Below are 20,280 nucleotides of genomic sequence, written 5' to 3' on the forward strand. Positions count from 1 at the left end.
CAGCCATCAAATCACCGATAGCTTCTACTTCAATCCATCTAGTAAAGTAGTCTGTACAGACAATCGATCGATATCGTCTACGTGTTGTAGGTGTTGAAGTTGATTCTTCTCTTGGAGGTCGGAAGTAAGCTTAAGGGAGGAAAATGTGCTGCAGCATTTCATTATCAATTGTGTTCTACACAATATAATAGGTTTCATTCAATTCAGCGTTATCAGTTCGCGAGGCTCCCTTGTTAGTATGAAATTTCAGAATTTGTCTCAATTCTTAATATAAACCCTGGATTTGTTATGTCATTCTTATTACACCTTCCCACGATATACTCAAACCTGCTCATAAAGCAATTGTTTTATGTGTCAATGTGATATAAAGTTGTTGGTCAAGTCCATTTTCAATATCATAGTAAGCAAATATTAATCAAAGATTGCTTTCGTTGAACAGAATATACTTGCTACCCATATTTCAACTAACGAAGCATTTGTACAAGAAATATTCCCGAGGTTACTTCTTTACTTCTTTACATTTTCCATCAATCCAATATCTTATTCCTGAGCTTCACGTTTTCCATTTCGTCCAAATTCAAAACAGAAGTCTAATTAACAATTATTAACAATTTTTGAAATGAAAACTTTAGTTTTACACTTTTTTAGACTGTTTCTAAGTTCAAAGTCAGTCAAAGCTTTATTATTATAATATAATTCTATGAAATTTTATGCGAGTTTATTCTTAAAAAAGGAGCTTCATGAACTACCTGAACTAACTGTTACTTCAGGTACTAAATACGCATATAAAATTTGTGTAACAAAACTTAATATAAGCAATAACGATTGATGAACCTTCAATTCTGTTCTAAACCAAATTATGTTTTATTGAATTCGCGTAACTAAAATTGATTAAATAATCAACGTTCTTTCATTCCAATTGCCTGCCAACAACTCGTAAAGTCTGGCAAAATTTAATTTCAAGCAAATATATTTGCTAAACAAAGTCTGAGGCCAGCAAAATTTATCTATCGTTCAGGTCTGTCTTGAATCAATAATTGTTAAATTGAAAGAAAAGTGAATGTCAATAGAGGCAAAAGAAATAAAAATATTCACCGAATCAAATGTAAAGAAGGAAAACTGCTCAAGGTAATATTGCAATCAAAAATAAAGTCTGGTTATTCCATGGTGAACTTGGTGCGATTCAGGTTGATTAAGATTTAACAATTGAAAAGTTAATTATGCAAGTTTGAGGGTGAAATCACAATAATTTGCATTAAAAACAAGTTGATCTGAAAAGGCTTTTACAGTAAAAATTAAACTTATCAACTGGCATAATCTTGCAGCTTCATCTGCCTCAAAGTGCCTTTGGTTAATTAAGAAAATTTGAGTTCAACTTTTTCGCTTCAAAAAATGCAAATACTTCTAATAAGCTTAATTATTTTAGTTTATTAACAAGTGTTAATTCAATTTGTTTCTTCTCGTCATAATCAGTCTCAATTATTTTCCAAATTACTGTACAGATGTAAATGGATTTTGGGTTGAGCAGCAGTTGAACAAAAATGTCATTCTTAGTTGAAACTTTTCTTTGCATAAAAATGAAAAAAAAAAACATTAATATGTAACTGGATGAGAAAAATGCAAATAACTGAATAAAAAGCAGAGACTAATGTATTTGTAATATAATAATGTTGATAAAGGTTACAAATTTCAAAGTAAATATCATTCTTTGTAATGAATAAAATCACAGACTAAAGACTTTCCTTTTTGATACAAAAAAAAATTTTGCTTCTTCTCTTCGCTTCTCCTTACTAATCTTACCTTTGTAAATGTGAATAAGTTTAAGAGTATTTTATACACATTATTGGATTACTCACGGTATATTAGTATTTATAGTATTCAGATTTTATTCTGATTACCTTGAATGGAGAAATGGAAAAATGGGAAATTTCTTTGCCAAAAAGAGTCCAACCAGAGTGTAAACAGGAAAAAAATAGCTAATTTTGAATGGAAAATTGTGAAGAGGGAAAAAAAAGTTTCTACTTGATGACATTTTCTCAACAAGAAAGATGAACATAATTAATAAATCATTACATTTTGCATCACTTATAACTAATCTTTATGTTCGAAGTTTCATTTTTCTTTGAAAAATCTTTATCGACACAAATGGAGAAAAAAACTTGAAGACTCTTGGAAAATAATTACCGGTTCAATTGAGGAAAATGATTTAGGAAAAAAATCAGTCAAAGTACAAAATCACGATTCTCTATCAAGAACAGAGTTTTGGAAGTGCCATTGTTTGCGGTCTGAACGCACTACGATTTCTGATCAAGTTATCTATCTGATTCCTACCAATTCAATTTATTATGAATTTCTTTTTTTTTAATACCAGCAGAATGAACTTTTCTCGATTCTTTCCCTTTCTTTTGAAATGATAATCAAGAGCGTCGAGTGTTTTGGAAATGCATATTAATCTCTTCTAGTGTTGCATGCACTTCTAAATCAGACAATAGACCAAAAATGGGTCAGTAGAACTTAACTAAGATTCAGTACTAAATGAGCAATTAAAATATTTAGAAATGATACAAACTTATTCTAAATCATTGTTAACCTACCAATTCCGGTGTAAACGGAATAAAAAACCTGCGACCTGAGCGGGCTTTAATCGGACGAACAATCAGAGAACCATTGGCTAAGCAAGCTAATTGAGTTCAATAAAAACCAACACGAAATAATGTTTGTAACAGTAAAGTAAATTTAGATCAGTACTCTTTTATTTACCGAGAAATTAACGTTTTCGGTTTTATTTGTTAATGTGCTCAACAGCCGACCCACGAGCAGCGAATGAATATGGTTCGAGGTAAACATTCTTCACGAATGTATTGGCAAAAATCATTGTCAATTATTCAAAAGTTGATTGAAACCGAATTGCAATTTTCTGCAAATTTTCAAGTTCAGTGTTAGGCATTGCTTTTTAATGAACAAATAAAAATATTAAACTTGGAGTTGTTTTTTTACCAACAAAAAGCGCACGAATCATTCCTTAATTACTTCTGGTTCACTTTTATTTGATTTATCCTGATATTGAATTAGCTGTGTTACCTTAATGATTGTAAACTCAACATCTAATTGGAACTTGCATGATTAAATTGCCAATCGAATTCTTGGTCTCATTAGCTTTGATCATTGATAACAACGAAAATTACAGTCCATCAAACCTGATAGTTTGCTAATTTTCACATCAAAGTGAAGTCATTTCATCATTTAAATTCAGATGATTATTACAGGATGAAACATCATGTGCAGAATATTTGATTACTTTCTAATGACTTATGAATACTAATTAATCCACTGAAATTCATCAACATTGATTCAATTTCAATCAAGAGTTAATTGAAACGATAATGAGGGATGATTACAAAGGCAGAGAATGGATGCTTCTTAAGCCCAGGGAAACAAGGAAACCAAGTCGCTAATGAGTCAAACGAAAGATGAGGAAGCCAAAAGCTCGAATAAGAAGTTGATTTTTTGGACAATTTTTTGTTCCCATCAATTACTGCCTCTAAATCAATACAAAGTTAATCACAAATCAATAACACTAATCATGAGACAAAATAACAAGCAAAGTCCAAGATGATGCAGAAATGATTTGGAGGTGAAAAAGCAAATAATCAATCGAGAATAAAATTGTGAAAGATTCCCCAATCCGATGATATTTTCCTCATTCAAATCTCGTTTAAACATTTCAGGGACAAAAAGAAGAAAAGGAGAAAAAAACTCAGACTGAAGATATAAAAGTGAAACTGTGATCATGGCAATGGCCAAGTGACACTCAGAAGAGTAAAAGATGAAACCAAAGCAAAGCAAATGGTTCAATTGAATAAAAGACATTTGTTTAACGTTTCATTTGCATTCAACTTTATGTGTTGCTTGGCTTTTTCCTTCAACTATCCGATTCTTGTGATGAAAAGCCTAGTAAAGCTCAATATCAATTTTTATCACAACCATTCAGTCTTATTTGGAGGGAAAGCATCCATTCAATTTTGTCTGATGTTGGTCGACTTATAGCAAAGTGCAATTGAGTGGGAATCAAATATTGAGGAAAAAGGTGAAATACAAGATTGAATACACTCGAGACTCAATCAATTGTTTGTTTACCAATGAAAATAAAAAGCAAAATTTATTATTGAAAACCATTGTCTGGTCAGTTTGCTGGTGTGTTTAACTTGAACAATCATTACCTTTTTGCTTTTCACATGAAACTTCGCAAAATGTTGATCCTTTAACCATAAAGATAATAAAGGATATTCATGATGTTTCATTATCCGATTGAGATTCAATTATTCTCCTGTGAATTTATATTGATGGATTATTGTTGTTGCTCCAAATTTTGCTTCAATATGGAGAGAAGAAGAAGAAAGTAGTGAAGAAAAAGCAAAATTTCAGCTCAACAATTATTCAGTTGAAATTGTATCCCTCAACATTATTTGCAAGTTTAATGCATGATGAATGAAATCGTCAACTTGTAATGAGTCTAATCTTTTCCCATGAAAAGTGTTTGCCAAATCAAAGGCAACAGTAAAGCTGACAAAAATGGATAAAAACAAAATGGAAATACAAAAATGCTTATTTCTAGAGAGAAAAAAAATTTCCACTCCTTCAACACCATCTCGCATCAAGTCAATCAATTGTTATTGAAAAATGGCAAATCTAAATTCATGATAAAGTGCCTCTCAGCGTCAAAATATTGTTCACTTGATTTTGTCCCAAAAGCTAATTTCATTTTAAAGTAAATCTTGTTGATTGAATAAGTAAACAAATTTCATGAGCTGAGAGCGTTTTACCCTTTCAATGTTGTCAATGAAAATGCTGTTGAAAAGTTTAATGTAAACTGATGTTCAACTTTGTCTTTCAACTGTCAAACTTTCAGTCAAAATTGAACCTTTAAATCAGTTGAATGGATTGGAAGCTTTGAATGGATAAAAGCTTGAAACTAATGGTAATGTTAATGAGAAGGTAAAAGGTGAACAGCGATTTCCTTCCTGTTCTGTTGCATGCTTCAAATGAACAAAAACAAATGTTAATCCAACAGATTAGGTTCGATATTTTGCAATGTTTGCTTTGTTTTTCGAAGGAGAAAAGTATTTTTTGAAAAGTTCAATCTTTTGTGAAATAAATTTTTATCCGAAGCAAAATCTCCGAAAATATTGTCTCTCAAATTTCTTCATCTTCCATTTCTAATCTCTATGGATCAAACTTTCTCATTGAAGCACAACTTTGTCTTTCAAATTTTCATGATTAAATGATCAAAATTACTGTCGATTCTTTTGCAATATTGTTCTTCGTCATGACAATGTGTCAATGGTAAAGTCAACTTGAATTCGTGTTTCTCTTTTCAGAATCACATTGGAAATGTTGAGCTGTAAAAAGCTTCAGTTGAATGAAAGAGTAACAAAAATGAAATTGCAAACCTTAAAGTTAACATTAATGGACAATGTCAAGTTTTTCATTCTTGTTAATATTTTTTTACTTCTCTTTACCTGTCTTTATTGTGTTTTTAAGCTTTTACCTGTTTCTCAACGTTTCCAGCTTAGAGTTGCAATTGTTTGCAACTGAAATAGAGTTGGAAATGGAGACTCGTAGAGGCAAAGTTGGCTTAGTTACCTTTGAACAGTTAAATTGAGGTTTTTTTTATATATATTGCTTCATTGGCTGGAAATACCAAGAAAATGAAGTAAGAATAAAAAAACTGATCTTTACCTTCTTTGCTCATTGTTACCTTTCTAACTGTGAGTTTTCCAACTTGAAGTTCTTCTTTTCATCCATCTTTATCGTCTTTAGCATTTCTCTTTTTTTCACCTTCATTATGAATCTATGGTTAAAGTAAATCTCTAACCAAGAAAACAGTTTTTTCATCTATTCTTGCTTCACTCTTGTTCGTCATGTACTTCGCTCTGTCAAAGATTAGCTCAACGTTTCAAACTTTGAACTTGGATTCACTTTTTTCATGTCAATCCACAGCAATGATAGCAAATAAACGTTTTACTGAAAAAAAAGATCCAATGCAATGAGTTTGATGATGAATGAGGAAAGACAAATTGTCAAGCTATTAGTTAATGCTGAAGGAATTAACTTGTAAAGCCTGAAATAAAAGGACAAAAATATTAACTCGTATATTAATCCATTATTTATGGATTTAAGGCTTTACCTTTGAAAGTCAACATTGATCAGATATTGATTCCAGCCAGTTTGTAGCAGTTTAATTGTCAACCTTTTGCTTCATTTTGACTGTTTGTAAATATTCAGTTCAAAATTCATGGTTTAATGAAACTCAAGTTGAAATATGTTTCTCTTTGAAATATTGATCTCTAGACCTTTTCATTTTATTCTCTTTGAAAGTAGTAGGGAAATGTGTTTTGATTTCTGCGACAGGCCAAGATACGTAATTTCTAGAACAATTGAGATTTTTTAGACAAAGGTGATTTCAGGTCATTTCGTGAATCATGGTTTGTAATCTTAAAACCTAACCTTAAACCATAAAAGTGAACTTGCAATATGCTTATGAAACTTTGGAGAGCTTGAAAGCCTCATTTCAGACGCTGTGGAAATACTCGAAATTGTTCGTCAATAAGATAAACAGTTACAAGAAGCGTTGAGGAAGCGCAAACTACTACAGCTGATAAACATAATTTCATAATCATATAAGTGCCCCTGTGCCAGAAATCAAAACGTCCCAGAAGCCACATTTCTCTACTACTTTCAAAGTTAACTCATGGTGTTATTAGAGTATTGAATTGTATTGTGTTAGGCTGTCTAGAGCAAGACGAACAGATTTTGCACTAGCTGAGTGTAAGATAATATCAGAGACTTTAATGTTAAGAGTTATAACATTTATTTATGTTCAAGCTGAGGCATCAAGACAAGTAAGTTAGGAATAACTTATATACCTTGTCTTGACTGAAGATACGATGCATTTTCTCTGTATATACTGTTGAGCACTCTATTGAAGATAAACCCTAGCTAGCTATCAATCCTTATTAGCATCATCATAGTTAAGCCAACTCATGCCTTCAGGCTTAACTTTACAACATTTATTATAGTTGATTGAGTAACGGTTGCATATCGTTAGTTTATGTTACAGTCACTTAGCTAGCGAGCTGATTTCGCTCAAAACTAGTCAAGTATTAGCTATTTGTCATGATATAATTTTTGTAAAGTAACATGCAATGTGTCACATTTACATCCACTGATTGATATTCATCATTCACATCGTTCCAATCCCCCCGATCATAACGTCCATTGACGATCTTTAGTTTGCTTTGAACTTTGCTTTAGTTTGTTTTTTACCTTCCCAACCATCTAACCAGCATGTTTTTACTATTTTCTCAGTCGCTTCGTATTCGATTGGTTTCCTCTTAACTACCAAGCACATACGCTATCTGCCTGCCTTTTTGGCTTTTTTTGTGCCATTTTAACTTTAGTGTTGTATTTTTTCATCTGTGAGGAAAAGAAAGAAAAAGTATTAAAATCTAAATAATAAAAAATGCATTGAATTAATTTGGTTGAAACAACGGTGAATTTTCAATTCAATCACCTTTAATCAAGAGTTTAATTGACAGGGTAGTGACCGAAAGCTAAAGTGCTGACTGCATCATCTAACATGTATCTTTTATCATCTCGAGTTTAGCTACAATATTTATTAATTGATTTTTCCAGTATAATCAGGATCTATCACGCCTCCTTGAGTAATAATACATCGCGATAAAGACACTCCACTCTAAAATAAATTTCTTCAGGTGGTTAACCTCGATTCTTGTCTTTATCATTGCTGACTTTCCAACTGGAAATATCGAATTCTCGCAGAATCAAAACCAACTGAACCTAATGTAGCTTTGAAAATCGGTGAAGCAATTGAATAACAACGACTACAGAATAAATTCATTGGGAGAAAGAAAATTGCAACGTAATTGAGTTTTTAATCTGAAGTACAAGGTTAAGCTCACAAAAAAAAATTCCAAAAATGAGTACTTAAACCCGATTGCCTCGTATACCTTTTCAATCATCAAACTAATAATAGATTACCTTGAATGTGTTTTTGAAAATCTGTATTGAGATTAAAATTAAGTTTAAAATGCATTCATCGTTCATGTCTTCTAGGAATCATAAGCTTCAGTTTTTACCAAGGTTAAAAATTATTCATTTCTGTTGAAACGAATGTGATAAAATACAGGGCATTTCAGCTATTTTGTCCGATGTTGAACCCTAATTTCTCAGCACGTAGATCATCTAGGGAGTTAACCTTTTATTTATGGAACTTTCTCAGGTACTTGTTTGCTATATTTCAAGGGCAAGGTCATTGGAGGTCATTTTTCTGAAATCGCTGCTGATCATGTTAGAAGTCAATGGAAGGTCAAAACATAATTTTTGAAGTCTTAAAGTTTCATTGACAAAGTTTTGACCTTCTGTTATGACCAGATCAAAAGTTATCGGCATATGAATTTATCAACATCATTAATGAATTCTTCTTTTTTGCTTAATTTAGGGTTTTTTTAGCTCATCAAGACTTCTTTCCACACATTCTCGCTCAGAAATTAAATTTAATATCACTCGCAGTCACCAAGAGAAATAAACACGAACATTAACATTTCCGATAGAAACAACAGCTGAAGTTTGACGCTATCATTCAATTCGCAAAACAACTTATGTTTTGTAAAGACTTTTTTCGATTTTCGAGCGAAAGAAGTCTTGCAAAGCTTAAAAAACGCTAAATAACAAAAAAAGAAAAATTCATTAATGATGTTGAGAACTTCATGTGCCGATAACTTTTGACCTGGTCATTACAGAAGAACAACTGTCAATGAAACTTTCTGACTTCAAAAATTATTTTTAGAACTCGTATCGACCTCTAACATGATTAGTAGCGATTTCCGAAAAATGACCTTCAATGACCTTGCCCTTGAAATATAGCAAACAAGTACCTGAGAAACTTCCATAAATAAAATATTATCTCCCTAGATGATCCACTAGCTGAGTAATTAGCGTTTAACATCGGACAAAATAGCTGAAATGCCCTGTATATACTCAAAAACTTTAGAAGTTTTCTTCCAGTCCAAGTGTGGAATCCGGTAATTTTTCAAATCTTGCTATACAGGATCATCCGATTGATTATGCAAACATGCATTGTAATTAGATTGTTTATATCATTTACATTGCTGAATTATCATTTGACCACAGGTGACAGCAAGTGTAAAAAAAGGATAAAATCTACATCAATTCATCACATGTAATAAGAGATGATAAACCGTCGAGCCCTTGCTTCCGCATATGCTGCCTCAAGCACGCAAATTGACAGGATTTAATTTTCCGGATTAATTGATTGCAATGATACCATGTCATCAATTTACTTTGAAGTAAAGATAGAAGTTACTTATAATCGAAGGGTTAGACTGTGTAGTAGTGTGAGATTGTGTAGTTTTACTACTACTCGTGATACATAACGCTCAAACTTATTAAGTAAGACTTGCTGCAATACATCATGATATTGTTATTGTTATTTTCAATTCCAACTATGCAACCTAATAAGCAAATTGTTAAAAACCGAATCCTTCGGGCAACTTCAATTGAACGAATTTTGCCAAGTGGTTAAACAGAAAGAGTTCCGACTCCATCATGACCCATTCAATCGCCTTTCTCGGCTTCTCAATAACCAACATCATCTAATGATGCTCATCTAGTTCCATCTCTTGAAACTGACGGTTCAACTGTGCCCAGTCAATAACCAACATAATGACTGGCAGGTAGCGAGTTGAACTTATCATGAAAATAAGCAGCACAGTCGTAAATCAAATTATTGTCCATCTCAAAATAATCAATCATGGTGCACAGATTTATCACATTTTTAAATTGGATCAACAAATGATCGATTTCCTCAAATTTTGCAAAGCGGTTAAACAGAAAGAGTTCCGACTGCATCATGACCCATTCAATCGCCTTTCTCTTGAAACTGACAGTTTAACTGTTGTCACCATTGCCCCTCGATCTACAAGTGAAAATGACCCTAAATGTTCCGGTGCTTATTGCAGATATATTCAATGGTTTCAATATTATAGTTCAACCAAATAGTTTTGCTTGCTATCTTCAAGAAATGGTGACAGATGAAAGCATTTAAAACATCAGAATTGATACATTTAGTTGTTGAAGTCACTTGTGGAATAATGACTGGCAGGTAGCGAGTTGAAAACTTATCATGAAAATGAGTTGGTAAAACAGTTTACACAATGCCAAATCCGTATACCATCAATCAAACAAATTCAACATCAACAGTATCAGCAACAAATTCAAGTAAGAAAGCTTCTTCTATTGATATTTTAGAATCTATTGTAACCTCTGTTGCAATAGAAACCGAAAATCGCCAAAATTCATCATCAGTGTTTGATACACCGCCGACAGAGGATGATGATCCATATAAATTTAGAATGGAAGAAGATACTCAAAAAGATACAGAAACTTCCATCAACTCGCTTTCCAAAAAAAGAAAGCGAGCTTTCAAACATATTCAAAAAATACAAAGAAAAAAAGCAAACAATTCGGATATTGATCGTAATGATAATGATGATGATGATGATGATGGTGATGATGGTGATGATGGTGATGATGGTGATAATGGTGGTAACAATAATGATAATAATGATAATGATAGCGATAGCAACAAAAAACGTGAGGAACGTATCAAAAAAGGCACTTCGCATCTTGAATCGATTCGAGCCGAATCGGATACTATTGATGAAAATGCAACAGATGATGAGTATGACGATCAATTCAATGATGGGTTAATCGATGATGATGCTGATAGAGAAATCACCTATCTCCTGGATAAAAATACATTCGATCCATATATTTTCAAAGATAACAGAGAACCTGGAACATCCTACAAAAAAATTAAACCCAAATATGTAAAATTCAGAAAAATTGATATCAAGCCAAGACCACCTGGTAAAAAGACAGTTAAAAAACTAAATTTGATATTCGACTCAAATTTAGAGAAATATGAATGGCAGAAAGACTCACGTATAAAATATCCATTTAGTGTGGATCCTAACAAGATCTACACACTAAATGAAGTTTCAGGAAACCCAACGACAAATTTTTGGATCAATCGTGTGACCGATATGTTCCGTAATAAAATTCATTACGCTGATTTTAAACATTATACCACCAACACTAGCGATGACTTGATCGAATTTAGATTGGCTTTAGGATATGTTCCTGTACAATATAAGCCATTTTGTTTGAAGATGTTTAAAATGAAAGAAAAATCCGCAAAAGAGACAACAAAAGCGTATGAGCCCTTTTTCTATTTGGGCGAATTGGAAATGCTTACATATTGTTATTGGGAGCTTTCCACGCAAGACGTGTTACATATGGAGTTAACACAAACACAAAATAAAAACCTCAAAATCTTACTCCAGCAAGCTGCTAAAGATTTTAAGAATATGCCAATATCCACCGAAAATAAAGATGAATTTGATGCATTTTATTTCGAATTTAAAAATTCATGCTTATTCAACAATACCGATTTTACTTACATCGATATGTTGAGCATCAAAGAAAGGTTTACGACTATTCACCGTTTCATAAATGAATCTAAACTATCTTTTGATGAAAAAAGAGACGCTATTTGGATTTGGTACAACATATTCCAGCAAGCAAATTGTCACCATTATATGGTTCCGCATACCAGGGTAAAATGTTGGACCATGATGAACCAATTTGTGACACATTTGGACTATTTTTCGCAAATCCCTTCGAATAAGTTTTCTTTGGATGGGTTAAAGGAATTATCGAAGACCTTTATTGAAGGTGTATATGGGAGCACGTTTACAGATAAAAATGCTCGATCCACAGTTGGCAGTCGAATATTGTACTTCGTAGATAGATTTGCGTACAGTTTCTGTACATTTTCATCACTTTCAGTAGGATTGCAGTACAACAAACCCAACGACACGAATGTACTGACAATAATGGCTAATCTTTCACAGCTAAACAAAAAATTTGGTTACACAGGAAAATCCAATTTAAATGTAACAATCACACGACCATTAGTTTTGTTATTTTCAAAACTAATTCGTTTCTATTTTTACCATTACATCTTGACTTATGCTGCTAACGGTATATCTCCGTTCAAAGTGCTAAACTACAAGTTAACACCTGAACTTTTAGCAGCATTTCAATTTTGCTTAATTGAAGCGTTAAAGGCTCTCGATGAAAAAATTCTGGATGAAAGTGAATTCCAAGATGCCATCAAAAGCATACCGTTTATTGGTGAAGTTGAAAATGATTTCGCTAAACCGGCCATATTCAGTGAAACGTTCAAAGATTCCCTTTTCAATTATAATTTATCGTTATTTAAAATTAAAACGAAAAAAAACCAGCCACCTTTAGATGAAACTGCAGTAAACAATTAACATGTCACACTTATATCAGTTCATAAAATTTATTGTTCATAAAACTAAATAATGTTTTGCTACAATTTTAGGTATGATCCAATTTTTTTTACCATCGCAATATTTAAACTCATATTTGGTTATGTTAGGTTCAATTTGTTTAAATCAGTAATATAATCGTACTTTATAAGCCAACTTCCATCGACATAATCTACTATCCATTCGTTTAGTATTGCTATTTTACGGAAACCGGCAGATTGTTCGTGCGGAGGAGCGCAATTTGAACCTCGATACAGATATTTTAACATTTTGTAATCCCTAGGAGCTGGTAAACTGTAAAATATACTATCCAACGGAGCACCTCCTGCAATATTTTTTTTCACCAGAAAAAGCTGTTTGAAATGTAGATATCGTTCGTAGTTGAATGGACAGAAAAAAAACAATCATATCTTGTACCAAATCCAAGGTTTGCCGTAGGTTGGTTAGGCATCATTTTATTTGTAGCGTTGGTAGTTTCCCCTTTATTCAGTACATTAGATTGACTTGTGATGACAGGGATTTGTGAAACTGTTGGCGATTGATAATTGTCAGATGATAGTTTATTAGCCACTGATAAATCAACAACAAAATACAATTTTTCACAAATTGAACATTGAGTGTTAATTATTTTATATTTACAAGAACACGGTGTTATTGGGTGAATCGACGAGTGAGCCATAATAATTTTAACTAATTTACTTCAATTATAAATATAAACTTCTAAACGTTCAACTCGGTTTATATATTGATATTCTGTATGGTAAAACCAGCTGCGATTGACTTTATTATTTCTTATTCATAGTAGATAATATTTATTACCATCATTAATTTTGATACAAACAGTTTAGTTTTTTGTTTCCAACCTACACTCAATTAATTAAAATGTCCAATATTTCTTCTTTACCCAATGAACTGTTAATGAAAATAGCCGAGTATGCTGTTTCAAATAAACTCGATTATAATGTGTTATCATTGGTTAATAAACAATTCTATTGGATTCAACAAGCTTTATTTAAAAAGTGGAAAACTAAATTAAGTTTTTGGCTTTCCGCAATATTCCCGTCAACGATTCAACTTGAATATGGACTTGTGTTATCTTTTGAACGTGAGTTTCTTTATCTGGAAAATTAATGAAACCAATATTGACAGCGAATGCCGATCCTTGGTGTCTAGTTGGAAATAGTTGTTTTCTGATGCTTAAAAATGATACGAAGAAATGGTCTATCATTGATATTTAATATTGTAATGACAATAATGACCGCCAAATAACTCGTTAGTGGTAAGCATCTCCCCTCCAGTTTTGACCAACTGAGTTTAATCATTCCAATTAAATCACCTTGTTTTGCTGTTATCAGTTTATACTTTCAAGTTCTTTGATTTTTTAACGAAAAATTCGATAATTGTTTATACTTGAATTATAAATTGATATAATTCATCATCAATTCAAATTATGTATTTTGCTATGAAGAGGAGGACTACTCCTTCAGGAGTAATTCATTACTCTGACTTGCAAATTTTTTTCACTCCACTTTTTCTTCAATAAACAATTTTTCTTTAAAATTCTGACGAATTTGAAAGGGAAAATTTCTCATCATTTTTTTTCATAATCAGTAAATACTGTGGTTACTTTCATAGTGTTTCCTGGATCAGAAACAGTCCGGTTTTTGGTGACAAATAATTTGATGTGTATTGATGAACAGAACATTTTTTCTCACAATTGAATTTCCATTTTGACCATCATTAATCAAATTTCAATAGATCAGTTTTTTCACTTTCAAAGCATGAAACTTTGAATTCCAGCTGTTGATGGAAGCTCACAAAAAATTGAAATTTATTGCAACAATATTTTACAACATGAAGTCGATTAATATCAACTGTCATCAGTAAAATTTTTTACACCTTCTCTAACCTTCTTTCAATTGAAAAGCATAAGTTGACAAGGAAAACAGTACAAGTTGACTGCAAAATATTAACAGATTGCCGTATTTGCGTGTATAATGTCACGGGGCTCTTATCAATGACATGATTATCGAGACCGTCTTAACTCAGAACATAAAATGAAAATCGAAAAAAATATTCAAAACATTGACTCTATTGACCGGTCGAAACGATCTCAACTAGCCAACAAACTAGCCATAAACAATAGTTCATGAGCTACTGAGTGGACAGCAAGACTGTTTTTATTTGAGCGACCGCACTTGTCAGCACCGTGACTAGCACGTCGATTGCGAAGTGAATTGAAAATGAAAATTTAATCAAAAAATAAACTTCTATTTCTCGGATGGACTCAAGTCTAGATGGAGCCACCCAACTGAAAATGAACTTTTCATTAAACTGTTTCTTTTTTTATCTTTTTGCAGGTCGCAAAGAAAAGGATCCGTCACAAGCCAGGTCGAAACATGACATCGAATCTTCGCCATGCAAATGCTTCTTTGGCAAAAAATGATTCAACTCGTTGTAAAGAAATGGATTCAATTAATAGTATCAACAATTCACCCAACATGGAGTGTAATCGTAATTACAATACAATAACCTCTCATGATGGTACCAATGCTGTTGCAAATGAAAATACTCCTGATTCAGCGTCAAACAGTGTTTATAATGAGAGCATACAAAGTGAAGAGATAATTAGATCTGTTGATGTTAAGCTGGATTATGGTTCAAATAAAAGTTCACTCATTTTACGATCAACTAATCCTTCTTCAGGCCATTCTAAGGCTTACTGTCAAGTGGCGAGTAATGCTGGACCGAAAGAGTCTCTGGAAGCTAAACGGGAACGTAAAGCGGCTAAAACTTTGGCCATTATTACTGGAGTTTTCGTCATTTGTTGGTTACCCTTTTTTATTCTCGCTTTAATTCGGCCCATCTGTGGTGACTCTTGTTCCCCACCGAAAATGGTTCAGAGTATATTTTCATGGCTTGGATTCACCAATTCAACTCTTAACCCAATAATTTACACAATTTTTAGCCCCGAGTTTAGAACTGCTTTCCAACGAATCCTTTTAGGTCGCCAATCCAATTCAAGAGCTTCTTGTAATGTGTGACTATTGTTGATCAAATGTCAACTTCATCTTTACGTGCTCTTTTGTAAATCATCAGTAAAAATAAATATATTATTATCACTCTGTTCCTAATTAGTCAATCTAAATGATTATGTATTTGACAATTAATTGATAAATTGAAAGAAGCAATTCTACAAGTGAAGCTTTAAAATCCAAAATACTTGAAAGTTGAGTAGCCATTGAATAGTGATATCAATGTTTGGTCGAAAATAAATTTTTAAATGACACAAACAAGGCTTCGAAATCAGTCTTTGAAATCAGGTTGAATATTATCATTTATAGTCATCAAAGCGATTGTTATTATTGTACAAGTTCACAATTTATAATATAAATGAATTTTTGAGATTTGTTTTGGAATTGAATTTCAATGTGTTGAGGATTTCAAAAATTTGATGGTTCAATCTCCATTTTTGACTGTAAAATTGGTACATTGGTCAGCTTGATTCAAATCTTAATTGTTTTGGAAATGATTTTATTTGACTGTTAGATAAGCAAACAGAGATCAATTTGAGTATTGACAATTATTGGTAATTATTTGCCTTTTGTTTTTTTGTCAACAATTGATTATAAAAATGAAAAAAAATGTTTGGACTTAAAGATGACTTGACTTCATAAATAATAAGCTTGAGCCTTCACATTCATTTTGACTCCGTGCGTGTTTATCATTGATGATTCTGTTGGATATAAGCGGTGAATCGTTCATGGCTTGAGTCATTTCTTTGCTTTGTTCGCTGGAAAACAATAATTGGTGTTGATGAAAAATTGATTTAAAGTTAACTGACAATTATAAATTTTTCAAAGTAAAAGAGTGGAATTGGTTGATGGAATCCTTGGTGGTTTGTGTGCATAATTTTGTTGTAATTCATATTAAAATACAGATAACTGAATTGTAGTGAAGAGTATAACCCATTAAGATTAAGGATTGGTTAAATTGATTTCATAACTAAGAAATTAAGTTGACTTGAATGAATGTTATGGCAAAAATTTAAAGGAAGAAATTGGGAGCAACAAGGTTGACTTAATTTCATGTCTTCTCTCCTATTAACACTAAAGTCCTAATAAATATACAGAGTACATAGACATAAATATCCATATATAATATATATATTCAGAAATTTGTATAAAATATTGAATGGATGCCTTAATATCCGACAAGCTGTTGGTGAGCCCAGTTGAATGCGTCAATCATGGTCGATTGAATTCTATGCACACCATCGGCGAAGGTTCCTTGAATCTTTTGGAAGGATACACCATCTAAATTAAGATTTTCATTTATCCATGCTCCTAAGTTGATTGACAAATCCTTGAAATTTTCTTGACCAACAGCAAGATAGCTGCCTACTCCAGAGGTGAATTTTGAGACACTGTTGACGATCATTGGGATGACAACTTCATTTGTATATTCTAATCTCAATGGAAAGTTCTTGTAAACCCATGCAGAAACTGGTTCTAAAAGCTTTGCCAGGTGTCGATAACCAGATACTATGCCCTCTTTGATTTTATCAGCATTCATGAGCTTGTACACGCTGGCAGTGTAAACTGGTAATTTGGTTGACATCTCCTTATTGATCGTTTGATAAATGCCAAGGATTCCACTATCTTTCATCCATTTACCAGTGACAGATTCTGAAAGGTATAGCATTAAGGACAGCAAAAAATGATTAAAATATAATAAAATCTTATATAACGAAATATTGAAAATCCTTCTACCAACAGTACGCAAATGGACATTATTGTCACATGTACATGTACCTTAAAATGCTGAGGTCATCTGTCATCTAGTAATCATAAAGGTCAATTGAATTGATACTTACTTTGGAAGCTTCCATGATTAACAACATCATAATATACAGCAGTACCAACGCCAATTAAAATGAAAAAAAGGGGTAATTTGAAGCTTAAATTAAGTCCAATTGTCATGTTTATAGATGGATGAGATCAAAGATTGAAGGTAATATTTGAGTAATAATAATTTAAAGTCAAAAAGATGATTCTTGAATAAGCTTAAGACACGTTGTCACAATGGTGAAAAATCAGAGATTCAAATTAATCAAGATTATAAAAGGAAAGGATAAAAACGTTCATGATCAAAACTGAAACAACAGCAATTTAGAAATTATTGGCTGAGATTAATCTGCCAAGATACCTAGAAAGGAAAATAGACAGATGACAGTGGATTGCAGAGCTAAGCGAAGATTTTTGTAGACAGAGGAAAAGAAAGGGATGAGAAGCAAAAAGTCAAAGATGATTTGGCGGGTAAAGGTAATTTGGTAACAAGTCCAAGATGAAATGCTTTCTATTAGCAAAATTTAGCCCGAACTAGTTCACCTTTATCATTTAATTTAATCTTTCAACGAAAAATTTAAAAGTCAATTGTTGTATATCTAAAGACAACAATCAAATTATTTTATTTAAGTGTTGCTTTAGTATTCGTTGAGCAATACTATCGATGTCTTAGCCAATAACATTGATATATTGAACTTACACTCATCCTGAGGTTTTGATAGTTTTTGTATTGTTTCAAATTGTTTCACCGTATTATTCATTCAACCTAATTTTGAATCAACTGACGAATAAGCCTATTGTTAAAGTTTCGGCTCTAATTGACAATTCAAATCAGGACCAGGCTTGTAATTGCTTTTAAAATTTGAAGAAGTTTTTTATCAGTTAGTGTAAACATTCTTTAACAGTAATTTTTAGACGGCTAATTACAAATATCAGGTTTAATTCATTTGATGAGCTCACAATAATTTTCAGGTGCTTACAATAACAAGAAACAATCAGTCTGATTTTGTTTCTGCCCAATTCTGATCAATTGAAGTCAATTGTCTGGCCTCATTCACTTTTAACATAACTCACAACTTGTCAAGTAAATGCTTTGGATTGATGGAACAATTGATCGCATTGACGATCATCTTGAAGCATCCAAGGGATTGAAGATACGAAATGGATACTAACAATAACAATAATTTGTAAGTTAGTCAGCTAACTTTACATTCAATGCAAAAATGACTATTTGCTCATTAAATTATATTACTAAAGTGAGTGAAATGGTAAAAGTATGCAGCTTAGCATTTTTTATTAAAATGCTAGAAATATTTTTGCAGTAAATTTACTGTTACAATTAAATTAGCGTGCAAGTTTTTCAACAATTAAGACATCTTTGGCTATTGCAATGGGTCTACTGAATCTAGAATTCCTAGATAAAATAGATAATTTAGCAAATGTAAAATGTATTTCGATGAGGCAGAGTTGTTGAATGATTTTATGAACAATACAACATAAGGCATAAGTTAAAACAGTAAGTAGTTAGTAATAATAATTCATGGGAGCCATTTGCATTGGCAACTGGTTAGCGTAGAAATGACTTGGATAATATTCATAATTTACATTCCTTTGTTGGTACAATCCCAGGTATTCTTGTGGTGCGAATTGGTACCTATAGTCAGGTTGAGGAATTCTATTTCCAACTTTCTCTAATCTTCGATTACGATGACGACCTCTACTTCTTTTGCGATGAATCGTTGATATGTGAGATACTTTTTGAGATGGTTTATTAGAGCTTTTTTGTTGATTAACTTCCTTGTTTCCTTGGTTGTTATCTTTTTTATCCTTGTTTTTATCGACATTGCTAGAAGTCGTAGAAGAATCTTTAGCTGCATCAGCTTTTGAAGAATCTTTAACTTCTTCGGTTTTCTTATCATTCTTTTCAATTTCAACAGGTTTAATTTTTGGTATTTTGAAAACTTCCTTTAAATCTTTCCATTGCTTGAGTAATTGCAAAGCTAAAATGCTAACATCTGCAGCAGTCCAATTTTTTCGTTTGGAGCTGCAATCGATTATGGCACAATCCTGGATTTTATCCTTAGATTTTGATTCATTGTCTACTTTTTTAGTAACCGAATAATTCAAAGGCTTATGGTAATTAGATGAAGTGTCTACTGATGAGCTTGTAATTCTCGATGGTTCAATGGCTGATTTCTTATCACGATGAGTGGTATTATTTTGTGTTGATGACTCCAGATTAATTTCTGATTGGCTGGAACTTTGCGACAACTTTCTCTCTTTGAGTATCATTGCCATTTTCTTGATAACATCTTGGACAAAATCCTCTGAAATCATTCCAGATCGGTCATTGGTTTGCACTTGACTTCCTATTTCGGTTATTTCATCGCAGTCTGAATCTAAGGTAATACTTTTGACGTTTTCCTCACAATTCTTACTGATCTCATTTTGGTTAATGTCTTTAGTTTGGTTAGTCTTTTGTTTGTCACAATTATCTTCCAATTCCACAATTTCAGGCAAATCCGTATTTCCAACACAAGAACGAGATGAAGTGCATGCTTTGTTGGACAAACCATTGCCTTTATCAACATACACTACTTGAATATCATCAGGTTCATTTCCCTTCTTTAATTTTGCCCATTTTTCAACCAAATCCCATACTCTAGCAGTCTTTAAGGCAGTTTTACTGGATACTGGTAATCCGGTCAAAATCTTGAGAATAGCAATTTTAAGATAAAAATCAGTCTCTTTACATCTAACCATCCAAAGGTATAAAATTTTTAGTCCATTATTGTCTAAGAATAGCTTTAAATATTCAACACGATTAGTGTTGGCAAGAATCTTTAACAGTTTAAATTTGGAGGGTGAATCATTAACTCGCATCATCAACTTAACAAGATCGATTGTTTGTTCCCTATCAGCCAATCCTCTGTCGCCAGTATGTCTTGTAATTCTCTTCACGCTTCTTAGAT

The 20,280-nt window shown here is 32.3% G+C and overlaps 2 protein-coding genes across 2 annotated transcripts in view; one reads left to right on the forward strand and one right to left on the reverse strand.

The window, feature by feature from the left end:
* LOC107359455 (5-hydroxytryptamine receptor-like) overlaps nucleotides 1-15,590 on the forward strand; it is a 39,281-nt gene extending 23,691 nt beyond the window's left edge. Inside the window, exon 2 of the mRNA XM_089268976.1 lies at nucleotides 14,822-15,590. Coding sequence (XP_089125102.1) covers nucleotides 14,822-15,505 — 684 coding nt within the window. The 3' untranslated portion in view covers nucleotides 15,506-15,590. The remainder of the gene's footprint in view (nucleotides 1-14,821) is intronic.
* A 384-nt stretch (nucleotides 15,591-15,974) lies between these two features.
* LOC107360057 (uncharacterized) lies at nucleotides 15,975-17,672 on the reverse strand. The gene is made up of 2 exons (XM_015926677.3): nucleotides 17,338-17,672; nucleotides 15,975-17,149 (listed from the first exon to the last, which is right to left on the reverse strand). Exons 1-2 carry the CDS (start codon nucleotides 17,441-17,443, stop codon nucleotides 16,665-16,667), a joined length of 591 nt encoding a protein of 196 aa, XP_015782163.2. The 5' UTR covers nucleotides 17,444-17,672; the 3' UTR covers nucleotides 15,975-16,664.
* Nucleotides 17,673-20,280: the final 2,608 nt, after the last annotated feature.

Source organism: Tetranychus urticae, chromosome 3 (assembly GCF_039701765.1).
Source record: "Tetranychus urticae isolate SD_2017Ah chromosome 3, NJAU_TeUrti_SD_1.0, whole genome shotgun sequence".
Classification (NCBI taxonomy): Eukaryota; Metazoa; Arthropoda; class Arachnida; order Trombidiformes; family Tetranychidae; genus Tetranychus; species Tetranychus urticae.